The 24145-nt window shown below is 48.5% G+C and overlaps 1 protein-coding gene across 2 annotated transcripts; it reads left to right on the top strand.

The window, feature by feature from the left end:
- Positions 1 to 6107: 6107 nt before the first annotated feature.
- Positions 6108 to 20469, top strand: Sh3bp5l (SH3 binding domain protein 5 like). 2 transcript variants are annotated; one of them, XM_052757521.1, is made up of 7 exons: positions 6108 to 6235; positions 6695 to 7305; positions 13213 to 13275; positions 13425 to 13553; positions 16810 to 16971; positions 18037 to 18210; positions 18676 to 20469. In XM_052757521.1, exons 2-7 carry the CDS (start codon positions 7123 to 7125, stop codon positions 19141 to 19143), a joined length of 1179 nt encoding a protein of 392 aa, XP_052613481.1. In that variant the 5' UTR covers positions 6108 to 6235; positions 6695 to 7122; the 3' UTR covers positions 19144 to 20469. The 2 variants fall into 2 exon arrangements, with proteins under 2 accessions (XP_052613481.1, XP_052613483.1); XM_052757523.1 differs by having other exon boundaries at positions 6124 to 6245.
- Positions 20470 to 24145: the final 3676 nt, after the last annotated feature.

Below are 24145 nucleotides of genomic sequence, written 5' to 3'. Positions count from 1 at the left end.
TGGATGTTACATATGCTGTAGTGACTTGAGGGAAAGGCAGCGATTATTGAGGTATTAGCCTATTGTTGCAGAACAGGTAGGTTTTATTTGGGGATGGTCTCAGTATGTAGCCCTGGCTGGCCTGGAACTGGCAACGTAGACTAGTGTGGCTCCAAACTCACAAGAGGTCTACCTGCCTCCGCCACAGCAAAGTAAGTAAAGATTAAACAGAGCTCCAGAGACAAACTGCATAGGAAGGATGGCTGTTCAGCAAAACATGGACAGACAGATGACTACGTTTTTGTCGAGGCACTCTGCTTAATTTGCAGAGAATTCGTGCAAGTTTCCTAAGACTATGACTTGAAAGGCATTATATGCAAAGACACACTGCCAAATTAGGTGCTTATCAAGGGTTGTACTGTAAGGAAAAACAGAACTGGAAAACTTCATTTTGGTACACCTTGTCTCTTTTCAGTTACCACATTACCTGCCATTTTTCCAATGGAATGCAGAGTTGCAATCTGACATTCAAGTCAAAGGAAAATTAGATCATGTCTGACTTTTATAGGTTTTATCTTCCTAGATACCCATATCACTCACCTTAGGATCAAACCTTATTCATACCAGCAGCTACATTTGAGCAACTAGTTTCAAGCATGAAGTACAATTAAGAGTAAAGTTAGACCACAAATCTGATGAACACCTGAGTGTTGCTCGAATTTTAAAATGGTCTGATGATAAAAAAAAAACTCGGAGCCAGATACTGGGGTAAATGCTGGAAGATCAGAGAGACAAAGGAACAAGCCACATCTCACCTCGCCAACGCCACAAATCCTGAGCCTCTGAATCCTCAGCCGAAAGGGGTCCAGTCCAGCCGAAAAGGCAATCCTTTAGTTCCTGTCTCCGCACGCCTTATATACTTTTCTCTGCCCAGCCATATTACTTCCTTCCTAGTGCTGGGATTAAAGGCCTGTGTGCTTCCCAAAATACTGCTAGCAAAGGTATGAGATCTCAAGTACTGGGATTAAAGGTGTGTGCCACCACTGCCTGGCTCTGTTTCTCTCCTAGACTGAATCAATCTCATGTAGTCCAGGGTGGCTTTGAACTGGCAGAGACCTTTAATCTTCCTGACTGCTAGGATTAAAGGTGTGTGCCACTACTGCCTGGCCTCTATGCTTAATCTAATGGCTGATTCTGTTCTCTGATCCTCAGGCAAATTTTATTAGGGTACAACAAAATATCACCACACCTGAGAACTGGAACTACTTTCACTGAACCAGATATTATGTATTAGGTGTTCAAATATCCCACTATGCTTTAATTATTAGTGACTGCAAATCTGGGACCTGCCCAATGATTTTAAGACTCTGAACAGAGTGCTGCATAATTAGAATCATTATGCAAAACTTGTTTATATATGCTAGCAGAGATCATCAAAATTGTACATGGACACCCCCCTTTTTTGCTAGTGTTGTGTATTTACTGGGTGGCCCCAAATGATAGTTCCTGTCTAATGTGGACCAGAGAAGACAAAAGGTTAGATACCAGATATTGAGCATGCTGAGCGGAGCAGGGCAAGAGCTGTAGGAAGTGGAGAGGGTAAAGATTTTGGGAGAGTTAACAAATCATGGGATCCCTCTTTTCTAGTAGGCTAAGATGGGAACCCAGACCCTTAAATATACTTGGCAAATGCTCTATCTCAGAGCTACCTGCTCAACTTTTCAGAAGTTTTCACTGGTGCCAAGGTGTCTGCAGATGGCTGGCTAATGGAATATAAATAGAACATCACATGCCCTATCCCATACCCAAGAGTGTGAGCATCTCTCACTGGGAATGGCAGAACCAGCTGCATCACATGAGCCCTGTGAATGTAGAAGGTTTGCTGTTACTACTGTGTAAGGGTGAAGTCCAGTTTCATTCATCATGTTACTATATCACTAAATAGGTTTTCCATTATGTGTTTCAATTTCAGTTCCACATGTGAAACATGTCTGCCTCCTGCTTCTAATTCTTTTTTGAATAACTTTATAGTGGTCAGCTGAGTTTCCAGTGGTGGGAAGGACCAAGTACAGCAAAGTGAAATGTTAACAATTTAGAACTAGAACAGAAAGACTGGGTTAACTAAGTCCTGAATTGCAGACCTCAGTTTTTTACAGAATGGTTTTAATTAATCTTGTTATTAATGGGAAAGCACATCAAAATAGGTTTCAGGAAATTAAAGAAGCAAAAACTTACAAACAACATCAACCATACAAGTGATTCTAATTGCTTGACAATTATCTTTTAAAACATTAAGTTAGACAGGAGTCTTTTAAAGAAAAATATTTATTTTTAACTATGTCTCTGTGTGTGGGTATGAGTATGTGTGCTGACTCCCCTAAAGCTGTAATTGTGAGCTTCCTGACATGGGTCACTAGGAACTGAATTCATTCTGGAAGATCCATCTCTCCAGCTCTTAGACAATAATAATAGAAAATGATTGGGGTTCCTGCTGCTTACAGGGTTTGGTCAGCTTCAAGGTGTCAAACACTTATTCCAACAGAATGACTTCTAACACTTTTGTAAGTGAACTAATTGTGAAGGACCATCAATAAACCAGACAGGTAAGCGCCATGAATTTGGTACAGTGCGATGATGTAACGCTGGTAAGGTATTTAAAGATCAGTCCTTTTGGAAACAAACTTCACTAGTTCATGATGGCTTAGTCTTTAAGGGTGAAGGTAAGCAAATAATAAAGTTAGGGGGAAAATTGTGTCCCAAACTAATGTACACAGCAGTGCTTACAAAACTGAGGCGGAGGGTCATGGCGGTTCCAGGCCTGGAGTACAGTGAAACCATCTCAAAAAGTTCCCAACAACCTGCTGCTGCGGCTGCTAGCCCTCTGGGGTCCTTTTTGCTACCTCTGGCCTGACACAGTTATGCCCCCCTTCTCTCTTTAATGCTTTTAAACTTTATTTTTTTAATTTTAAAAAATTTATGTCTATATGCATGTGCACCACATGCACTCAGTGTCCACAGAGACCAGAAAAGGGTGTCGGATCCCCTAGAATTGGAGTTACAGATAGTTGTGAGCCACATGTGGCTTCTGGGAATTGGAGTCCTCTCCAAGAACAAGTCAAGTCGTCAGGCTAGCACATCAATGCCTTTATCCGTTGGGTCTCTCACCAGCCCAGACCTTTGCTGTCATCCTTTATTTCCCTCACAACATACCCTAAACTATCTTCATTAAAAACTAGGGATTTTGTTGCCAGGCGTGGTAGCTCATGCCTTTAATCCCAGCACTTGGGGAGGGGGCAGAGGCAGGCCGATCTCTGTGAGTTCTAGGGCAGCCAGAGCTACAAAGTGAGACCCTGTCTCAAAAAAAAAAAACAAAAAACAAATAATAATATTAATAACAATAACAACTACTTTTTCTTGGGCTGGAGAAATGGCTCAGTGGTTAAGAGCACTTGCTCTTGTAGAGGACCTGAATTTAGTACCCAGCACCCACATGATGGCTAGCAACATCCCTACCTCCAGTTCTAGGAGAGCCAATGTCTTCTTTTGACCTCTGAGGGCACCAGGCATGCATGTGGTACACATACATACATGCAGGCAAAATACTCATACACATAAAATAAACAAAATCTGAAAAGAATTTTAAAACTAAAACTTCCAACTTTTGTAGTGCCAGGGACTGAACTCAGAACCTAGGGCCTTCCACATGTAGACAAGTGCTGTACCACTGAGCTGTATTCCCACGCGCCATTTTTACTTTCTTCTGGAGACAGTATCACACTGTTGTCCAGTGTGGCAATCTTCCTGCTTTAGTCTGCTTCAGTGCTGGGATTACAGGTGTGCACAACTAGCTTAGTTCTTTCTTCTTACAGTTGTGTGTATACTCGAATGTGCTGACGCACGCAGTCCGTTTTCTCCTCCACCGTTTGGGTTCCAGGGATCCAACTCAGGTTGGCAAGTTTGGCAGAAGGGGCCTTTTAACTGCTGAGCTATCTCCCAGTCCATACCTTTTCACATTTTATTTCTGAAGGTATGTGTGTGTGGTGGTGGTAGGGTTGAATCAAGGGTCTCGGGCATGCTAAGCAAATCTCCATCAGCGGATTACATCCCCAACTCTTAAGCTGTTATTTACAAGGTTAGAATGGAAGGAGAGAATTGAGAACTGAAGAACTCTTGGCAGCTTCCGTGCAAACTTCTGTACTTCAGAGATAACCAAATCTGCCCTGGCAGTGGTGGCACACACCTTTAATCCCAACACTTGGGAGGCAGAGGCAGATGGATCTCTCTGAGTTCGAAGGCAGCTTGGTTGACAGAGTGAGTTCTAGGACATCCAGGGCTACACAGAGAAACACTGTCTTGAGAGATAGATAGATAGATAGATAGAAACACCAAATCCTACCATGGTTCTAGCACCAATAGTCCTGTCCCGAAGATGACCCAGCCCTTTACATTCCACTGAAGTGCCTGTTTGAGAAAGCTCAATGCTGCCAGGAGAACGAATTGTTCATTTTGGGCAACATCTGGTTGCCAATAACAGGTTCCCAACTTACTTTTCTTAAAGACTTACTAAAAAGGGCCTAGAATTTTGAATCCTTCCTTTGTCCCTTTATGGTAGTGTTCATATTTCTTACACTTTAGGAGTGTACTTCTCAAAGAACCAAGGGCCATACATATCTTTGCAATGTAGTTATTAGGAAAGACAGGGCCTCCATCTCTTAGTCTTGGAGACACAAAAAAGATTCTTTGGTCTAACTTTAGACTGGCCTCTGTACACTATTTTGTAAAACCTATTTTAGTAAAGAACTTTGTGAAGTCAGTTTACCAAGACCACTCCTCTACCTGTCGTTCATGTCAGGCTCCTCAGTATAGACACAAGCCTTCCAGGATTGTCTTCACCAAGAATCCAGTTAGGCTGGCTTAACCAGTCCCGTTTTACCCTACTTTTTCCTCTTACCAATTTTCCATCCACTGATCCCAACATCGATCTTTGGCTATACATTTCCCTTTGTTCACGCTGTAGTGAGTCCCATCTCTCCCCTACTGTACTGGCCCCTATATCTCGTTCTACAATCCTTATACAGTCTTCCTTATCGTTCTTTAACAAACCACGGAATACTTTTTAACACGGAGCAGAATCCTAACGTCACTGCCAACTAGAAACACGCTGGCCTTATGCCATCCACGGTGACCAGCTCTGTAATTCCTTTCACTTCTCTGACTACAGAACCCCCGTTCTCCCTCCTCACTCACATTCCCCTTAAAACACCTGAAGACCCTTATACAAATAGGAATGCAGCTCTCGACTAAACAAAATCTTTTCTTAACCGCTTTACCAAACACGGGCTATGTTTGACAGAACCCAAAGGGAACTCGGCCCAGGTGCGGGCTTCTTCTCCAGGGAAAAGCTTGTCCGGGCTGACGCAGTCAGGCTAGTGTACCAATCAAACACTCCACCTTGCAACCCTTAGCTTCGGTCCTTCTTGCCTAAGTAGCAGGGGCACCCAGACCACCCATTTTCGGAGTAGGGAGTGATGCACTGGGCGAAGTTCGAGCCTCCTCGTCCTCCTCCTGAAAGCGAGCTAACTCTGAGATCCTCGACATTCCCGGCGTAGCTGACGTCCAGTGAGGCTCGCTACCTAGCGGGAGCGATGGCGCCGGCTACAGGTATCGGGAGAGGCTCGCTCACTTTCCCTGACCCAGAGTCCGCCGGTTTCACTGAATCGAGAGAAAGCACCTTTGGACCACGACTTCTGTTTTTAATAGCAATCCCCAAATCCGAAAGAGCTGAGGCCACCGAAACCGGAAGTCCACAACACCACTTCCAGTTCACGCCTGGAAATGACTGTCCACAGCCACCGTCTCTATGCCGTAAAGCAAGATGGCTGCTCTCTCTTACAACACTACTGCGAGCACTTCCCTAGTCGGGAGGGGACTATAGGTCTCCATCACCCGCTGTAGTTTTCCTAGGACTCTATTATTCATGCATTCATTTCACTTAGATTTGGTGGGGTGAACTGGAAGCTAGGAAAGGCAACGTTGGACATAGAGCGGCGCCATCTTGTACGGACGCTGAAGCCCAGCCCTCCGGGCGTTGAGCCTGCACAGGGCAATGCTTGTCCGTGAGGAAGGGCGGGATAACGTTGTTACGTGATGGCGTATTTCCGTTTCCTCGCCGCCGGGGCGTTTTTGGTTGGACAGTCTTGTTGCGGGGAGGGAGGGGGAAGATTGTTTGCTCCCTAGACGCTCCCCGCACAACAAGGTAAACTGAGGTAAAGCCGGGAAGGGGGATTTTTGCTCTTGGCTATATGGGGTGGCTGGGACTCAGACCTCGGGACTGCGGAAGAGTGTGGGGTTGGAGCCTGGGGGCTCAGATGGTCCGCAGGACTGGCGAGGCGAGGTTGAGGGTTAGAAGGTGAATGGCTAAGCCGGAGAGGGTGGTGGGGGACCGGCTGAACAGAAAGAGAGTGTGGATGTGAGGGTGGGGGCTCAGAGGGAAGTCTGGGGAGTGCTGACTGGGGAGGGGCTGGAGTGAGGAGCAGAGTCGGACCTAAAGTCCTTGAGGCCTGAGGAAAGAAGTTGAGGTGGGGACTGGTCGGACCACACAAGTGTGTGTTGTGGGTAGGGTGGTGTCTTTGGGAGACCCCGGACTTGGAGAAGGCTGCTGGCCAAGGTTCTGATGCTGACATCATATATAACTTGGCCTTTGTTTCTCCTGCAGCTCCCCAGAGGCTCATCTCTTAGCCTCTGCTCGGACTTAGCCTTCTCTCCATCTGCCACCACAGCCTGGAGGCGCTTGCCTCCACCCTCCCGAATGGTGCCCCTCTTCGCAGGCCTCGGCCCAGGATCCAGGCCCCCTTTGCTCCTTGATTTGGGGCTGTTGTTGCTGGGGTCTCTTGGTGGACTCCCTGTGGTGGGGTGTAAAGAACTTTTGCACAGACGAGGCTTTAGTTATAGGGACCTCACCAACACTTTGACTCTCAGCCTCTAACCGAGCGTGAGGCTCCTCCTGTGCCCACTGTTTTTCTGCCTTCGAGAAGAGAAACCCTTCTCTTTGACATCCAAAGCCCAGGAAGCCTCAAGCTGGGGCCCTGGTCCCAGCATGTCAGCCCTCTCCTGTGCATAGGGCTCTGCCCTCTTCCAGCCAGCATGGCTGATTTCAAAAAGGCTCCAGGGGGCCGAGAGACACCACAGGGGGAACTGCGGCCTGAGATGGTAGAGGATGAAGTCCCTAGGAGCCCCGTCGCAGAGGAGCCTGGAGGAGGCGGGAGCAACAGCAGTGAGACCAAATTGTCCCCTAGAGAGGAGGAAGAACTGGACCCTAGGATACAGGTGAGAGGACCGGGTGGGAGGAGGGGAGAGAAGCCCAGATTCCAGACTCGCTGAAGAACTGTCAGAGGAATGAGGCCTTAGACCTACTCTCTCTCAGTGGACTGGGAGGGAGAAGGAAACAAGTATGTCCACAAAACATTGCAGTTTATCATGACAAGTGCCCATGGGAGAGTGGGGACCCTGCCGGGGTGCTTGAGGTATGCTGGATGGTGGTACACTTGAGGGCACAGAACCGTTGTCCTTCTTTCTGAATAAGCAGAGGGGCCGGTCGCCCAGATAGCTTGCATGTACTGGAGGCAAGAGGAGGTGACTGAGATTGGGAGGCAGTTTTGAGGCTGAGTGGGGGGATCTTTTCACTTTTTTTCTGCCTTCTCAGCAGTTTAGTTGGTAAGACAGGGAGATGGTTGTGTAAGAGACAGCAGGGAGGTGGCTGTGAAGGAGACTGGGATTGTGGGGGAGAGATGACTGGCTAGGTAAAGCTGAGTTATCTGTAGTGTTTCAGGCTACTGTCTAAGGCGGACTCTATGGGGAGGTTTCTCAGGCAGATCACAGCCAGCATGTGCCTGTGTGTTGGGGGCCCGGGAACGCCATTTGTGTAGACTGCAGTCCTGGAGTTCTGTTATTTGGAGAAGTGATTTCTCTCCTGCTGGAGATAGCCAGAGCATCCTGGAGCTTGAATTCTTGGGCCTCTCTGTCAACAAACCTTACTGGGTAATGCCAATGAATTGCAAAGCAAGCAAAGCTGGGCCTGGTGTGTGGGTCTGAGTGTGTGTGTGTGTGTGTGGGGGGGGGGTAAGGCTCCTCCTGGGCTAATGGAGCTTTGGTGAGCTATTCTTTTCTGGCATGAGTCAGTAGTTTGTTTCTGCTGTGCTTCCTGGTGCTGAATTGAAAACAGCTCAGCTTCTCTTGCTCATTCTAAAGACTTGTCCTCCACTGAGAAAATACATTTAAAAAAAAATCAGGATAGGTATTCAAGCCACTTCAGCCCCATGAGTTGTGATTTTTTTTTTTTTAGAAGGTTAACTTCTTTGAGCTTCAATTTGTCTGTAAAGTGAGGGATTTGATTTGTCTGAGTTGCACAGCTCCCATTCACCATACACAGAAGTCTAGAGTTCTTTTCTTTTATAAATACATTTGCTCGTTTCTTTGGTAGAGTTTATAGATGGTTAAGAAGGAGCTCTCTCTGTTCCTTGAGGAGAAGGGCATATAATGCACTTCTTTTTGGGGGGTGGTGGTGGTGTTTCGAGACAGGGTTTCTCTGTAGCTTTGGAGCCTGTCCTGGACTAGCTCTGTAGACCAGGCTGGCCTTGAACTCACAGAGATCCGCCTGGCTCTGCCTCCCCAGTGCTGGGATTAAAGGCGTGCGCCACCACCGCCAGGCATAATGCACTTCTTATACCTTCCTGAAATATCCCCTGTTCTACCTTGGAAAAGCCTCCTCTCCTGGCTTCTTCCACCAGCCTCTCGTTCTGTGTGCTTTTCTAGTGCTCATGTAGGCAAAGGCAGTAGAATGAAGAGACACTTGAGCTGCGCTGCCCAGGAGGTGCCACCAGAGTCCCTATGTAAACAGAGTCAGATAAAATAAAAACCCAAGTTCTGTGCTGTAGTCATGGTGCTGATGGGAAATTTCTGCCATCACTGTTCTGACTGATGAGCTCTGGGAGTGCTGGAATGCCCTGAGGATAAGGTCTACTTTGCCTCCGGTGAGCTTGCGGTGTGGTACTAGAGGGGCAAACTAGACCCTTATTTCTCTTGCTAAGCTGTGTAAGCTGTATACTTGGTAGATTGTGGTAGGCTGCATGGGGCGGGAAGGTCTTACATTCTGCCTCGTTTAATGGCACAGGCACAGATAGGTCAGCTTCAGCCTCACTAGGGATTCAGAGTTTGCCGTATGGAAAAAGCAGCCTGATGTGAGGAATACCACAGTTTTGAGGTGGAGGCCACAACATTCTGCCCTTCCATTTTTGTGTTCTTCTGGGTGCTGAGGAGGTGAGATAGTATGTGTTTGGAGTTGGTTTTAGTGTTGATGGTGGTCTGTATCACATGCCTTGAAAATGTGCTTCAGTTCTTTCAGGGAGTGTCTGTTTTTCTAGATTCTCAACGCATTTAATGTGTCTCCATTAACAGATCCATCAAAATCCACTAGGGAGTTTTAAAAAACATTTCATTTACTCTGCTGAATAGGATAAGATGTGAAATTAAAGCACACTCAGGGCTGAGTCCAATAGGCAAGGGGTGGCCCAGAGGCAGGGCTCTGATCTGTTTTGGAATTTTTAAAATTTCTTGGAAATGCCTATCCTTGGGTGAGGCTCCCTAATGTGGGCCTGTTTTTCCATGGCTGGCAGGCAGGTAGCTCATGTGCATCATCTGGAGGGATGTCTCTAGAAGTAGACTGGAGACGAGCCTGTACCTGCCTGTAGTATGTGTTTACCTCTTCAGAAAAGGCTGTCTCCATCAAGGTTTCATTGGATCACTGGAGTTTCTCACGTCCTCCAGCTTTTGGAAAGAGGGTCTTAGTGGACAGAAGTGGCTTGGTGCTGGGATGGGCCTGGCCTCCGCTCTGGTTTTCTCTGCCTCTTTTATTTTATTTTTTATGAGATAGGGTTTCATGTAGTCTAGGATGGTCTTGAACTCACTATATAGCTCATGCTGACTTTGAAGTCCTGATCCTTTTGCCTCTGCATCCTGAGTGCTGGGATTATAGGTATGTGCCACCATGTTTGGCTCTACTTCCTTTTCGACGGATACATTTTTTTAAAGATATGTGGACACACTTGCTTTACACTCAATTCTTCAGGGTGACTTTGCAACCCCTTGTCCTCATCCTCAAGTGTTGGTTTAACTCTCAAAGTACAGTCATCGTCACCCTGGCCCTGTTTACTCATCATCAGCCTGGGCCTTTGGTGGTTTGCGGAAGAGGACCAGGAACATCCAAGGGTGGAGCAGAAACATTTGTAGTCAAGCACCCATGCTTTGACTCAGTGGCCTGGCATTCTGGGAATGCACCCAGAGTGCCCCAAGAAGGTCATCCTCCTGCTGGCTGCTGGCTTTCTGACAGATGATGCATGCTGACTCAGACCCTGTCCTCCCTGAATTCCATTTTCGCTGAGTGCCGGGAGTTCCTGGTGGAACAGGCCAAATGGAATGTGTTGCTGACTGTCCACAACAGCACTTAGCACTTTGGGTGCGCAGCGGCTTCCTCCTGTGCTTTGCCATGATGCTTCAGATTGATTATTTCTCCCTGCTTACCATGGCCGTCTGTCTGTGGGGGGCTTCTCTTTGTTCTGTTTGAGCACTGTGAGCACTAGTTAGACCTGTCAGCAGGCTTTTTCTTTTCTTTCTTTCCTTTTTTTTGGGGGGGTGGGGTGGGGTTTGAGACAGGGTTTCTATATGTATCCCTGGCTGTCTTAGAACTTGCTCTGTGGACCAGGCTAGCCTTGAACTTTTAAGACAGGCTTTACCCTATAGTTCAGGCTGACCTTGAACTTAGGATCTCTTGGCCTCAGCTTTCCAAGTGTTGGGGTTATGGATGGGTGCCACTGTAGCTGGCAGCAGGTATTTAACGTTTTTCTTTTTAATTGCAAGGGGTGCCATTGATTTGCTAGTTCCTATATTTGAGCTCACAGATACCTGTCTGCCTCTGCCTTCCAAGTGCTGGGATTAAAAGCAGAAGCCACCATGCCCAGCCCTGTTTTTCTTCTTAAAGGTGATGCTGATAGCTGAGTGTGGTGGTGTATGTTTTTAATCTCAGCACTAGGGATCCTGAGCCAGGAGGATCAAGAGTTTTAATAAAATAGCTTTTGGAAAATGAACCATTCCATATGAGTTCACAGCATTGTTCTGTGAGTGGCGCTATCAAGGACAGTCAGCTAGATTCACGGCTCTTTGGAGGTAGGCTATGCACAGTTTCATGTCCTTGTTCCTAATTCCACTGTAGGTCTCTGCATTGTATTATTATTTTTATTTTAGTGGATGCATTGGAGCAATTTCCTGTATTTTTAGTTTTTCAGTATCCTTTCAAAGTGTGCACGTGTGTGTGTCTGTATTATAGAAATGAGTGAGCTCTTTCATTCCAGCCCAACCCCCCTCCCTGGGTTTCTGGAAGGGCCAAATGAGGTGAATGGTAGCCAACATCACATCCATGCAGATGGGGCAAGGTGGTGGTGTTGCTGTCTAATGCCTGTCATGGATAGGCAGCAGGTAGACGGCATGGGCTGGTGGAGTCAGAGCCTGGAGCTGAGCACCTGCCCTGTAGAACCTGTAGCTAAGTACCCGGCATTTCCAGATGTAGAGCCCTCGGCACAGCCCAGCACTCTAAGGAGTAGCTTCAGATCACCAGGATCTGGGATTAGATGGGTTTTCTTAGGCAAGGGAGAATGATTTGTGGCCAGCACTTTCCCAGCTCCCTACCACATCACGGAAAGATCTAGGGGGATTCCATGCTTTTTTCTCAGACCCAGGGACCAGTGAGATATTCAAACTACTAGATCTAGTGATTTTTCCCTGAGATTCCTCCTTGTCACTGCAAGATCATTGTACTGGGGGCTTCTGAGATGACTTAGTGGTTAAGAGCATGTACTGCTGCTCTTACAAGGACCTGAGTTAAGTTCCCAGCACCCATGTTGGGCGGCTCATAACCACCTGTAACTCCAGGGGAATTTGATGCCTCGGGCCTCTGCAGACATCTGCACTCACATGCATACCCTTTCCCCATACTCATAATTTAAAAAAAATAGATAAGAAAAGTTGTACTGTATTGGGTGGGATCCTGTCAAAAAACCTCTTGGAACCCTTGGGTCTTGCTCATCCAACAAGCCCTGTGTTTCTGTGTCCTGCATTTCCTTGGTCTTTTCCTCCTCTTCCACTTGTAACACAGTAATAGCTTTTACTTGTTTCTGTGGTCCCTCCAAGCTCCCCTTCCATTGCTCAGACCTGCCATCTTACGTCATAGACTGAGCGGCCCCAGGCTCTGGGGACTCGCTTTGCCGTGGGGCCTCTATTTTCTGCTCTTCCTATGGTGCCCCATCTCACTGGTCTTTCTTCCTGCCTCTCAGCCTGTCTCCCTGGAGCACTTGCTCCCCTTTGCCTTCTTGCTGGGAAGAGGGGCCTCAGGGGTCTTGCCCTGGGCCGCCTTCTGCTCAGGTGGGTGAGCCTGCTGCCTAGGGGGCACCTGGGACCGTTCCCACACAGGTTTACTGTTGCCAAGAGCCTTTTGCTCACTGATGTGAGTCACCACCTCTGTGTGCGCTGTATTCTACAGTCTTTTTAAAGATTTGTTTATTTTATGTGTGTGTTTTGCCTGCATATATGTATGTGGACCATGTTCATGCAATGCCCTTGGAGGCCAGAAGAGGACACTGGATCCCCTGGAGCTGGAATTGCAGATGGTTGTGCACTACCGTGTGGGTGCTGGGAACTGAACCTGGAACCTCTGCAAGAGCAACAAGTAGTCTTAAACCCTGAGCCGTCTCTCCAGGCCCTGTGTTCCACATTTTTCTCAAATTACTGAGCAGTAAGTATGCAGTAAGCATGTGCTGAGTGGCCCTCCTGGCCCAGGGAGGAGAATCCTTCATCTCCATCAAGAGGGAGTGGTGCATTCTGGTGACCAGTGAGGCTCACTGCCACTTGCTCTGTGTGTGGTAGCACTGCATTCCCTGCCCTGGGTTCCTCATCCTTGCGATGGGGGTCTGACTACTCAGTTAAGTGGAACTGTGAAGATTTCATGAGACTGTCCTCTGGCCTAGACAGGTGCTGTTGGAATGGTCCCTCCTGCATTTCTTAGCCCTTTTCCAAGTGACTCACTTCACTCCCCGGTCTGCTGGGACTTTCTCTCTGTTTTTCCTCCTGCCTAGTGTAGTTCACTTGAGGCTACTTGCATCTGTTCTAACTTGTACCCTTCTTTGGCAGGAGGAGCTGGAGCATCTGAACCAGGCTAGTGAGGAGATCAACCAGGTGGAGCTACAGCTAGACGTGAGTGCCTCATTCCTCACGCCCTTGGGCCGGTGTCTGGAGAGGTCTCTGTCTGTGTTTCCCTAGATCGAGACGGTGGTAGAGGAGGGGGTGTGTCTGAGAAATGAGGTTCTGAGACCTATATGCCTGCTTTCTATCTTCCCGTCCAGGAGGCCAGGACCACTTATCGGAGGATCCTGCAGGAGTCTGCAAGAAAGCTTAACACCCAGGGCTCTCACTTGGGGAGCTGTATTGAGAAGGCCCGGCCCTACTATGAGGCACGACGGCTGGCGAAGGAGGTGTGCCTGTTTCTGCTACTGTTACAAATACTATAAGACCTTAGAGGAGGAAAGGGTTTATGTGACTTCCGGTCACAGTCATCATTGATGGAAGTCAGGGCAGCAACCAAGCAAGAACTGGGACAGAACCATGAGGAACCCTGCTTGCTGGCTCACTTGAAGGCTTATGCTCAGCTAGCTTTCTTATATAGTCCAGGACCACCTGCTCAGAGAATGTACCACCCGTAGTGGGCTGGGCCTTTTTACATCAGTTAATAACCAAGATAATGCCTTATAGACGTGCCCACAGGCCAATCTGATCTGGGCAGTTCCTCAGCTGAGATTCCCTTTTCAGGTGACTCTAGGCTGTGTCTAGTTGACATAACTAAGTGATAGGGCAGTTTGAGCTACAATCGGGGAGGACTTCCTGCAGGGTCTGTCTCTGGACTCTTCAGTCTGTGTTTGGAATGGAGAATAAAGCACCATACTTAAGGGCATGGGCATGCTCTGAATAGCCTGTGAGTTGAGGAGATTCTTACAGTTGTAGGGAATGGGTTCACGGGGCCAGTGAGATGGCTGAAGGCACCTCCTGCCAAGCCTGATGCCCTGAGTTCTCGCCGGGATCCACATGGTGAAAGGAGAGAACGGACTCCTGTGTATTGTCCTCTGACCTCCACATGCATGGTGTGCATTTGTGCTGACACACACACATACATGCACATATAAATACATAAAATGTAAGAAAATGGGCTCATGGTCAAGAAATGGTTGTGTGGAGGCACTGGGTCTTGTCCCAAAAATGTTGTTCAGTCTCACCAATGGCTTCATTCTTTCTATCCTTCCCTCTCCCTTCTCTTCTCTTCCGCTTCACTCCCCTCCCCTGCCCTCCCCTCCCTTCTCTATTTCCTTGGGCTGGGATCCAACCTAGGGTCTTGGAAATACCAGACAAGAACACCCACCAGTCTACCTGCTGATGTTTAGATGTCGTCTGTGTTGAAGTAGTTAGGATTCAGGGTGTCTTTAGGATATCCACGCTGACATATGTAATATCACATATATTACACTATTGTCTGTAACTCAAATGTCATTACCACATTTTATCCAACCTGCCCATTTCACACTTAGATTTTGCGTGTGAGAGCCACTTCTTAGTAACTTGCATTTTTTCAGAGTTTTGTTTTTGAACCAAATTTAAATTTGAGGACCCAAGAGAGCTTCTAATTATGTGTGAACTAAACAACATATAGAAATAGTAGGAGGGGAGCCGGTGTTCACCTTCCACTTCTCTCAGCAGCCTATTTTCTGCCCTCCAGACAGTTCTTAAATTTGCATATATGATAGGTTTAGCAATATAAAATGATAATTAACATTCATTTGAAAACAAACACGCAAACAAACTCTTTGCTCAGAAATTTTTTTTTTTTTTTTTTGGTTTTTTCAAGACAGGGTTTCTCTGTGTAGCTTTGCGCCTTTCCTGGAACTCACTTGGTAGCCCAGGCTGGCCTTGAACTCACAGAGATCCGCCTGGCTCTGCCTCCCGAGTGCTGGGATTAAAGGCGTGCGCCACCACCGCCCGGCTTTCAGAAATTTTTACAATTATTTCTTCTTGAGTTTGTACAACATTATTGACACTGCCAAATTTGGTCAGTTGTCTTTTTACAATAATACTATTTATAAATCTCCTTTATTCTACAACCTATAGCAAAGTGTTTGACTTGGTAATTTATGCCATTCACTTTGTGAAATGTGCAACCTACTCCTGTTTTTAGAGAAGTGCAGGAGATTGATGGGGTTGTATGAGAAGTCTGATTTTTGTTTGTTTGTTTTTTTGAGACAGGGTTTTTCTGTGTAGCTTTGGAGCCTGTCCTAGAACTCACTCTGTAGCCCAGGCTGGCCTCAAACTCAGAGATCCGCCTGGCTCTGCCTCCTGAGTGCGGTGACTAAAGGCATGCGCCACCACTGCCTGGTGTGAGAAGTCTGATTTTTTTTTTTTTTTTTAAAGTATATATGTGCAGAATTTGAAGAGCTGAAATCCTTGAACTGAATCCTGGACTCACGTGGCTGCTTCTCCCTGTTTGTGCCCAGTGTGTGTTATTCCAGCTCTAACAGCCAGTTAGTTGCTATGAACTGTGTTTCTTTGTGTGCTATAAGCAACTAAACATGCATTCTTCCCTTTACTATTACTTCTGTAGTATGCTTTTTTTTGTTTTAAAAACTACTTTGTTGTATATTTTACAAAAATGCAGTCATATAATATGTGCTGTCTTTGTTCCTTCATCTTATCTGTGTTACTGTGTTGTGACATAACACCAAAGCTGTAGACAGCACCTTCTGGTGATGAAGTGCTTTGTGGGGCTGAAGAAATGGCTCAGTTCTTAAGAAGTGTGTTGCTGCCGCGCCACACCCTAGCCCTGTGTCATACATTATTTATAAGCTCAATAGCTATTTTCTTTCTTGTTTTGGTTTTGGTTTTGAGACAGGATCTCTCCATGTAGTCCTGGCTGTCCTGGAGCTCATTATGTAGACCAGGCTGGCCTCAATCTTGAAGTCACAGAGATCTGCCTGCCTCTGTCTTCTGAGTGCTAGGAGTAAAGGTGTGAGTGACCACGGCATATGAGAGCCACTTGCTGTGCTGTTTCCATTTGTAAGACATGCTCTTTTAGTCCGTTTCTTGTAAACCTGGAAGCTTGGGTTTGCTTCCAGGTTTTTGCTTGGCTAGTATTGGTTGAATATCCCTTATCTTAATTTTGAATAGAGGATGTATCAGATGCTAAACTGGTAACAGATGCTATGTTTGATCTTAGCCAGTGAGGTGAGAAGCAGTCTTTATCTTAATTTGGGGCTAAGAAGTGTTTTAGTTTTCTTTCCAGATTTTGGAATATGTGTCTATGTATAATGACATACCGTGGAGATGGCAATTGAACTCCAACAGGGAATTCATGTCAATTGGATAAGCATCCTATCCATATAACCTGATATATGCAAATGTTTTTATTCAGAGTATTTGTTTTTATTTATGTTGTGTATATGTGAGTCTGGCTAGATTTCATGTGGCCACCATGTGGCAGTATCTTTCTTCTGAATATTTCTACATTTCTTTTTCTAATCTGTAGAATGTTGCTTTGATGGCATCTATCCTGAGTGTGGTTTGGGAAATGAAGCTGACATTATAAGTGGGCCTTCCTCTTTCTCTTGTCCTCACCCCTTTGGGGGGGGGGGTCTCCTGGGTGACTGGGCTCCTTCAGGGCTCCCCATCCTGATGGCCGTGTCCCCACAGGCCCAGCAGGAAACACAGAAGGCAGCATTGCGCTATGAGCGGGCTGTGAGCATGCACAACGCTGCACGGGAGATGGTCTTTGTGGCTGAGCAGGGGGTCATGGCTGACAAAAACCGACTGGACCCTACATGGCAGGAGATGCTCAACCATGCTACCTGTAAGGTAAGGGGCTGCTCCCCTCCTCACGCCTTCCTCTCACTTTCCCACTCCGGCCTTCCCTCAGCTTTGGTTTCATTTAGGGTGGAACCTGCCCTACCTCTGCCCTGCTAAGCCTCCAGTGCTTCCATGATAACATTTCTCTTGTAGAGTGCCTTCCCTGCTCTCCTGTTTCCTCTGGGTGTGGCTCATCCATGAGCTGCTTCCAGGCAGTGGCTCTGGATTTAGTACTTATATGTTAGGTTCAGCCTTGTGACTCCCTGGTCCTGTTTCCAGGAAGTTTCCCTTCACTGGTCTTGTGCTCTGCCAGTGTATCTTGGAGATTTCATTTGTGTACCATTTCCAGGCTCCTAAAGTAGACTGGGGATGGGGGCACCCTGGCATGGGCTCATTCTGCCTCCTGCAGCTTGTTCATGTATCAGCTCCTGGGTAGTGACTGGGTCTTCCAGTTTTTGGAATGCATTGGGAAGACACTTTGTCCAGTTGTGGGCCTCATGAGTGAGTGTAGGTGTGTTGGGTAGCCATAGGGATGGGAGCACCTATGAGGTTGGCTGGTTCTGGGAGACAAGATAGCTGAAGCCTTCACCTGTCTCCTGGTTGCATGCTGTTCTGGGCTACACACAGGTAGGGAGGGTGTGGAAACTAGGAGAACCCAGCATGCCTCTGGCTTTCCACAGGCAATGCCCCAGGATTGTTTGGCTGCACAATTGCTGTGTGCTTGAGGGTGTTCGGCCACGCTTAGGGAACGAGCTGGCTGTAGCACCCTCCCATGGTGTCAGCCAAGCTGAGTGGTAGGTCATATAGATGATGACAGGCAAAGACAGTGGGGGAGAAGTGTTTACAGAGGCATGTGCTTGAGATCTGTGTCCAAAAGAGATGGTAAGAAGCTCTAGCTGTCCCTGAACCCCTGTCCGTCTCACTTTGTAGACAGCGGGCGTGGGGGAGCAGTTTGCAGGCATCTCTGTTCAGGTTCCCCCAGGTCAATGTGCATATATTGGCAGCCTAGGGCTGATCCCAGAGATTTGTGTATGCCAGCTCATTGATGCGTGTCCCCATCCCAACCTGGGCTAGGTAAACGAGGCAGAGGAAGAGCGTCTTCGAGGTGAACGGGAACATCAGCGTGTGACTCGGCTTTGCCAGCAGGCTGAGGCTCGGGTCCAGGCCCTGCAGAAGACCCTCCGACGGGCCATTGGCAAGAGCCGCCCCTACTTTGAGCTCAAGGCCCAGTTCAGCCAAATCCTGGAGGTAGCTAAGTGGGGAGAATGGGCAGGGGGAGGGAGTGCGGTGTGCTGGGGACGCATGGGGGTAAAACCTTGCCAGACCAACCAATACTCTAGCATGTGCTCAAAATGACCCTGCAGGAGTGGGAGGCCGGGGCGAGCGGTTTGTGCTGGTAGAGAACACTGATCAAGAAGCACAGGTAAAGGAGGAAAGTAAGAATTGATGGAAGCTGGGAATGGGGGCAAACCAGCCAGATGGAGAGGAAGAATGGAGGAAGGGAGGAGGAAGAGCCAGTGGGGTGAAGCCCTGGGAGAAAGGCTGGGTGGGGCCCAGGTCACGAGGGACATTCGGAGGGTGTAGTCGGGCTGGAGAAAGCATTGCTGTTCAGAGGTGCTGAGGGCATCGGGGCCGGGATAGGAGGCCTGACCTTAGGGAAGAGTGCTGAGTGGGTTCAGAAGCCATCTTACGGGTCACTTGTCCCCTCCACAGGAGCACAAGGCCAAGGTGACAGAGCTGGAGCAGCAGGTGGCACAGGCCAAGACCCGCTACTCGGTGGCCCTGCGTAACCTGGAGCAGATCAGCGAGCAGATTCACGCCCGGCGCCGGGGCTTGCCACCTCACCCCCTGGGCCCACGGCGATCCTCCCCTGTGGGGGCTGAAGCTGGGCTTGAGAGCATTGAGGATGGGGACAGCGGGATTGAAGGGGCAGAGGGCGGGGGCCTGGAGGAGGGCAGCAGCCTTGGGCCCGGTGCAGGCCCAGATACAGACACGCTGAGCCTGTTAAGTCTGCGCACCGTGGCCTCTGACCTGCAGAAGTGTGACTCAGTGGAGCACCTGCGTGGCCTCTCAGACCATGCCAGTCTCGATGGCCAAGAGCTGGGACCCCAGAGCCGGGGACGCCGGGGAAGTGATGGTGGAGTCCGAGGGGGCCGGCACCAGCGCAGCGTCAGCCTGTAGCTTTGTGGCCGGTGTGCTGGCTTGACTTCTACTCTGGGCAATTGGGGCCCCCACAGGCCTTTTTCTCCTTGAGTCCTGTCTGCCCCAGAGCTGGTCTGCAGCCTTCCTGGGCAAGGTCAGCCGTGTCTCCGTCCTGTCTCCCTAGCTTTCTCGCTGTTCCTTCTCAGGAGGCAGCTCTCTCTTTGCCTTACCCACCCAGAAGGCTTGCGCTCTGGCCCGGCTCCTCTTCCCTCCTGGCACCTGAGTCTCTGTGATCTCTTCTGACCCGACTTCTTTCTGTCCGGCTTTTCCCCTCAGGGAACTTGGTCTAGAAGACACAGGAAGGTCCCGGGAGCACACATGTCCTAGCCCAAGTGGTTGGACAGGCCCTCACCTGTTGGTTCCTGCCACCGTCTGCCCAGAAGGCAGCTCCCCAGGGTGCCCTAGATATGCTGCTGAGTCCCGGCAGCCTGTGCTCTTGTCCTCCTGTCCTAGCCTGCCTGTGAGCAACGTGTAAATGTCCACGTGCCTCTGGAAGACACCACCTTCTGTCAGTGCACTCCTTGTGACCTTAGCTGCTATGCTGTGTCTGTAATTCAGTGTTGGGTCAGGGAGCCAAACCCTGTTATCAACGCGCGATTAGGACCAACTCCAAATGGCCCCTGTCTGTGGTTTGTCTCCAGCTGGGCTGGGCCCTTCTCATTGCCAAGGTGCTAGTAGGCCCCTGATGGGGTCTATGCTGGAGGGTAGAGATGTGAGATTCTCAAGGCTGAGACCTTGCCATCCCCACCTGCTCCCTCGTGTGGCTCTGGGCTTGCTTTTTCTTGGTGGAGGTTGAACTGGAGCTTGGCACCCTCCTACAGGGTGGCATCAGGGAATTTGGTGCTCAATTGCTCTCTATCGCTCTTCCCCACACCAGATAGTACCTACTCCAGGAACCTTTGGGGAGCGCTTTAAGCATGGCTGCAGAGCCTCCCTTCTTTTGTCTGAGGAGCTGACCTGAAGTGAGGGGTCCCAGCCTCAAAGAGCAGCTCTGGGTGCTGGTGCTCCTGGGTTGTGTGAAGGGAAACCACACCAGATCTGGGTGCCTTGGAAGAGCTGACCTCCTGCCCCACCAGGAGGATGGGGAGAGTGCTTGCCCAGGGCTGGGAGAAGAGCGCCCATGTCTGGAATGGGCTCTCCCAGGTTTCAGGTTTGAGGATGGTCACAATGAGAACCTGTGGGGTTTGAGGTGGCTGTTGAGGAAGAGCAGAAATGAGGACATGAGTGTGCGAGCGCATGTGCTGGTGTGTGTGGGAAAGGGTCAGTCCTGGTTTTATTTAAATAAAATAGTTTATGTAACCGTGATGATCACTGTCTGTTGAAAGAGAAGTGAGGGTGACACAGAGGGTTCTTGAGGCCAGTCAAGAAGTCAAGATGGTACACACCACCCGAGAAGAGGGAGACAGGTGCCAGCTTTGGGGTGGTCACACATAGGCTAGGTGGACAAGGCTGGGGGGCCAGTGCCCAGAAGGCTGTGTTGTACAGTAGTGAGTGCCGGGGGTGGGCTTGCTGCAGAGGGACTGCAGGGTTGGAGTGGCCAGTGTTGGGGCAAAGACTCTAGAGTGCTGGCATGGCACATAGTATTAAGGAAGGGAGGGACTTGATTATTAAATGTGGCATGGCACTGGATCTTGAATTTCCAGTAGACAGTGGTTTCTGTCCACTGCAGTATCATGACATATTCACATAGACAGTGACTCCTGAGTTGGAGCATGCCTGGTTATAGGTGGGAGGGGTCTGGGTGTATTTAGACAAGGATAGGAGACACCTGTGAAACACCCAGGAAGTCGGGTCCACAAGGAGCCTTGGAGGTGAAGATTGGGCTGGAGCTGAGCCTGGCCACTCCCCAGTGCCTGGTAACATGTTGCCCACATTTGTAGTCCCGTCATTCAGGAGAAGGAAGGAGAATCAGAAGTTCAAAGTCACCTTCAGCTACATAGTAAGTTTGAGGCCAGCCTATGCTACATGAGACCCTGTCTCAAAATCAAAGCCATGATCAAAAGGTTTTGGTCTCCATTACAGCTGGGGCATCTAGTCTTTAGAGCTGGATTGAGGTAATGGGTCAGCCCAGGAGAGAAAGAATTGCCAGTGTGGCAGGGCTTTAGATGGCAGGGTGGAGGCCAGAGGTGAGAGGTACAAGCAGAACAGTGATCCTGTGGACACTGGATACCCAGGGCCATCGGGAGCCAGCACAACTGAGCATTCACGGTACTTTTTGACAAGCACTGTTCAGGTCTTCCTTTCAGGCCACCTTCCCTGATCTGTCAGTACTGTGAGTGCATGGCTTGCATCTTTGGGTGGACAGACTTAAAAATTAGTTTTCTACATTTAAAGTATGGCATGGGATGTTCTGCTGGATGTAGTGAAATAGTTACTATAGTTAAGCTTAGTGGAGTAGTTATATTCTCTTTCATGTTAAAAAAAAAACACCTAAAATGACTCTTAGCAAACTTAGAATAATATAATTATAGTTCTCAGGAGTGAGCTTTTGAATTGCTGACCAGTCCCTGGTGACAGGCAGGGTCCTTAAGGCTCCTGGTGCATTGGAGCCTCAGAGGAGAATGCTTGGATTGTTTCCACGCAGTTTGTCCTTGGCTTAGTCACGTGCCAGGTAAGGTAAGTGAGCAGAAAACAGGAAGGTCAGAAAATGGTGTTTCCTACAAATGAAAAGACCAGCCTCTCCTGAGGTGCTCCCCACAGCAAGCCTCCCTAAAGGTGTGCTCCCACTTTGCTAACAACAGTGCTTTTTACGTAACCAGTTCATCTCTGACCAGGCACACACCCCCATTTATGAGGTTCCTTCATTTCCACACTGTCACACCACATGTTCCCTGGGGGGAGTTCTATACGGTGTCTTCTCTATTGAAGGGCTGGGGCTTCGGTCTCCCCTGTGCTCAGCACACACACACACACTTGTACCTGGTAACCTGTAAAGGTGTTTTTGCTGTGTGTCCCTCTTGCAGCCCAAACCCGCAGCAGCCCACTTGACCTTCACAGTGGTTAAGAGATCAATACCGAGCGGTACAAAGCCCCAGAGTCAAGGCTTCAGTCTTTTGGGGAAATCTCAAAGTTTTATCACAGTGCAGCTGTGGGTAGCATGGATGCTACAGTGACTATTACCCGTGACTCTTGTTGAGTCTCTGCAGCTTCAGATGTTTAAATCTAGGCACCTGCCCTTGTGCACGACAAGAAAACGTTATAGAGGGTTTGCATTTTCTTCTCTTGTGTGTAGTTGGCAGCTTAACAGCTGGAACTTGGAGCAGGAGGCCGCTTCTCCGGCTGTCAGTCATGCTGTATAAGCAACAAGCAGAAGCCAGTCTTGTATACTGAACATGACTCTGCCCCGATGGTCTGTGGGCACATGGGCGAGTCACTCGGCTTCCAGTTCCCGTTCCTGTGTGCAGAGAGAGGGCTGGACTAGGTAGCAAGCCTCAGGTAGTCTAAGGCACCCAAGTGAAGACCAGGCCTTGTGGGGCGTTTGGTGGGTGACGTAAGGTAGTGAATGTGGTCATACAGAGAATGGGGGCGGGGAGGGGTGTGAACTGGGAAGACAGAAAGTCCAGCGTGGAGTAGTAGCGGCTGCTGAAGGTTCAGCTTTCTGTGGGAGGCAATGCCTGTTGGTGTTGTGTCTCCTTCCCTGGGGTGGACAGGCAGTTCTTACCACATAGTATGAAAACAAAAACATCCAGTTGACACAGTGAAGTATAACTTGGAGGAAGGGGTTGTCAAGATGAGTTTCTTTCCTAAATAGAAAAGAACATTCTAGACCTAGGATTCATTGAAGGAGCAGGGCCCTGGGGTTGAGAGAAGGGAGACCCGCCTGCTGCCTCGTGAATGCTCTGTCTAGGCCGCAGTCTATCCTTTTTACTCTTTTGAAAACAGACACATTTATTTTGAAACAAGAAGATATTGTCTACTTGTTGGAAAAAAAATACCACATAAATATTTTTCATCCATAAAACTTGAAAAACATTCAAATTGCATATTGCTACTAAAAGGGCTAACTTCCTGGCTACCTTGGATTAAAAATAGAGCTGAGAGAAAAATAGTCTTGCAGGCACTTGAATATTCTTTTTTATAGTACTAGGGACTGAACCTACTGAATTCATGTTCTACTACTGAGCTACACTCCACCCCCACCACTGATGTACACCCCACTCCCACCACTGATGTACACCCCACCCCCACCACTGATGTACACCCCACCCCCACCTCTGATGTACACCCTACCCCCACCACTGATGTACACCCCACCCCCACCTCTGATGTACACCCCATACCCCATCGTTGAGCTATGCCCACATTCTGTCTAAGCCTTTACGTTAGTAAAATACTAGGAATTCAGATTACAACAGTAACAACTGCTTAAAAAATCCAAACAGGCCGGGCGGTGGTGGTGCACGCCTTTAATCCCAGCACTCGGGAGGCAGAGCCAGGCGGATCTCTGTGAGTTCGAGGCCAGCCTGGGCTACCAAGTGAGTTCCAGGAAAAGGCGCAAAGCTACACAGAGAAACCCTGTCTCGAAAAACCAAAAAAAAAAAAAAAAAAAAAAAAAAAAATCCAAACAAAACAAAATGAAATAAAGAGTGAAAGACCCCTGAGTCTCCTCTGTGACCCATCATCTCTCATCCTCACAAAAAGCCACGTCTTCGTGTGGTTTATTTGGGTCCTGTCTTTCCAGATCTTCTCTACAGATGCAAAACTCGCCTCGATTTGGCTCATATCACACAGTTTTGTAACCTGCAGTTACTCTTCATGTATCTTTGACATTGTTACCTGGTGTCTGGACAGTAGTCTGTCCTTAGACATCCCTTTAAGGGTGAGTGTGAGATCCCCGTACTGAAGCTGAAGCAGGAGGATGAGAGTTCAAGATCCGCATGGGCTACATAGTGAGTTAGAGGTCGACCTGAGCTGCAGGAGAACTTGTCTTAAAAAAACCAAAACCGGGCTGAAGAGATGGTGTAGTGGTTAAGAGCACTGG

This window comes from Peromyscus californicus, unplaced genomic scaffold (assembly GCF_007827085.1).
Source record: "Peromyscus californicus insignis strain IS unplaced genomic scaffold, ASM782708v3 Scaffold_3__1_contigs__length_106647218, whole genome shotgun sequence".
Classification (NCBI taxonomy): Eukaryota; Metazoa; Chordata; class Mammalia; order Rodentia; family Cricetidae; genus Peromyscus; species Peromyscus californicus.
This window is presented reverse-complemented; position numbering and strand designations above follow the sequence as displayed.

Excerpts from the sequence above, each read along its gene's own strand:
- Sh3bp5l (XM_052757521.1), top strand. The coding sequence starts at position 7,123 with ATGGCTGATTTCAAAAAGGCTCCAGGGGGCCGAGAGACACCACAGGGG. Across the intron at positions 7,306-13,212 it reads AACTGGACCCTAGGATACAG|GAGGAGCTGGAGCATCTGAA; the intron begins GTGAGAGGACCG and ends CTTCTTTGGCAG. Across the intron at positions 13,554-16,809 it reads CACGACGGCTGGCGAAGGAG|GCCCAGCAGGAAACACAGAA; the intron begins GTGTGCCTGTTT and ends GTGTCCCCACAG.